Source organism: Penaeus monodon, chromosome 30 (genome assembly GCF_015228065.2).
Source record: "Penaeus monodon isolate SGIC_2016 chromosome 30, NSTDA_Pmon_1, whole genome shotgun sequence".
Classification (NCBI taxonomy): domain Eukaryota; kingdom Metazoa; phylum Arthropoda; class Malacostraca; order Decapoda; family Penaeidae; genus Penaeus; species Penaeus monodon.
The window spans coordinates 14,571,595-14,573,120 of record NC_051415.1 but is presented as its reverse complement, the minus strand read 5'-3'; the positions used below and the strand labels follow the sequence as shown (position 1 = coordinate 14,573,120).

General features: G+C 35.9%; 1 protein-coding gene across 1 annotated transcript in view; it reads right to left on the bottom strand.

The window, feature by feature from the left end:
- Positions 1-1,526, bottom strand: part of LOC119592538 (STAGA complex 65 subunit gamma-like) — a 10,310-nt gene that overhangs the window by 3,515 nt on the left and 5,269 nt on the right. Inside the window, exons 2-3 of the mRNA XM_037941402.1 lie at positions 579-759; positions 329-428 (exon numbers count right to left, since the gene is read on the bottom strand). Of these exons, the coding sequence (XP_037797330.1) occupies positions 329-428; positions 579-751 (273 nt within the window). The 5' untranslated portion in view covers positions 752-759. The remainder of the gene's footprint in view (positions 1-328; positions 429-578; positions 760-1,526) is intronic.

Genomic DNA, 1,526 nt, shown 5'->3' with positions numbered 1-1,526 from the left:
CCTCTGCAAATCTACCCATGCATGTTGAGTAAGTAAACATTGTCAGAGGAAACAGGAAAGTAGGCTGCACTTGGTTGCCCACTTCTGTGCATGCTTACATTTGTTTGTAGAGCTTAGTTCTTGGTGCAGGTCAGCACCTTTAGCCCAAGGGGGTAAACTGGTTTACTTTGTGTAATAACCCTTATGTATTTTGTAAGCCTGTTAAATCTATCATTGTCAGGAGCCATAACAAGGCTGTCTATAAGCAAGATAGCATACTCATTTGTAATAATGGCAACAGCTTAATTACACATTAATTATAATAGTTATCTTATTGGTCATTCTATACCTGTGCTCTGTTTATAAGCTGGGCAACCTGTCTCTGATACTGTAGTAATCTGATTGTTTGTAAAACTAAGGGGTCTGTTCGACAAAATTCTGCTGGAAGTCTGAAAATAAAGACAATTAATGAAAATACATCCATTATATTTCTATCAATATAACAATTATTGTATCAGTTCAGTAATGACTTGTCACCATGAAAACCAGAAAATGGTTAAAAGCATGAAAAGTAGACAGAAGAGAAAAAAAGATCTCACTTTTGAAATGATGATGTTTCCTCCTGAGATGGCTGGTGAAGGGTTGGAGGAGTTGGTGGTAGTGGCTTTGGAGTTAGGAGGTCTTCCATGTCAGAACCACTGAGGCTCCAGTCCTCATTGTTGCTGCCTTGACCATCCTGAAACTCTCCCCAGTGGCCACCAGCACAACTCATTCTGTTTACTAAAATTACACAATAAAATATGCAATTTCCAGAATACAAAAATTGTTGTACAAGATATATACATAACCTAAAGCATAGAAATTCTCAGATGATTAAACTCATACAGAATAATCTTGCCTCACTCACATTCTCCCCCTAAAGAAGAACCGCACACAATATTTTCAATAAACCTAGATACTGTCCAAAGGGCTTATCAACTAGGGCAGCAGCTCTAGTAAACACATCTAATGTATGACATGCCAAAATTAATATATAATAATATTATACTATTCTTTCAATTGTATACATGATATATGTCTCATTTGCATACTGGATTCCAGGATATGCATCTGATACTGGTATCAGCATACTATTTTTTCCTCTTATAACTCAATGTTACCACATAAAATGGAAAGAGGTGATACTTCATTACCTTTCCTAAATATGATGTATACTTGAACTTAATATTTGCTTTATACAAGTTCAATCAAACAGTTTTGTATGTCTCTTTTTTTTGCATCAGTGACAATTTTCCCCCTGGTACCAAGACTTTGCAATTACACCTGTGGCAAACTGGGGGACTGATCTTTGCATGTGTGCTTACATTACTGATTTTAAATTCTACCTGTGGTACCACTGCATTCTGTAATATAACCCACATAGCCTGTTGCCAAGTACAAGAAATCTTTAAACTTACTAAAGGAATAAGAGTATAGAACGACTTTATCTTATTTAGCAACAAACTCTTTATTGGATAATCACATATGGGATAGCAATGGCAATAGTC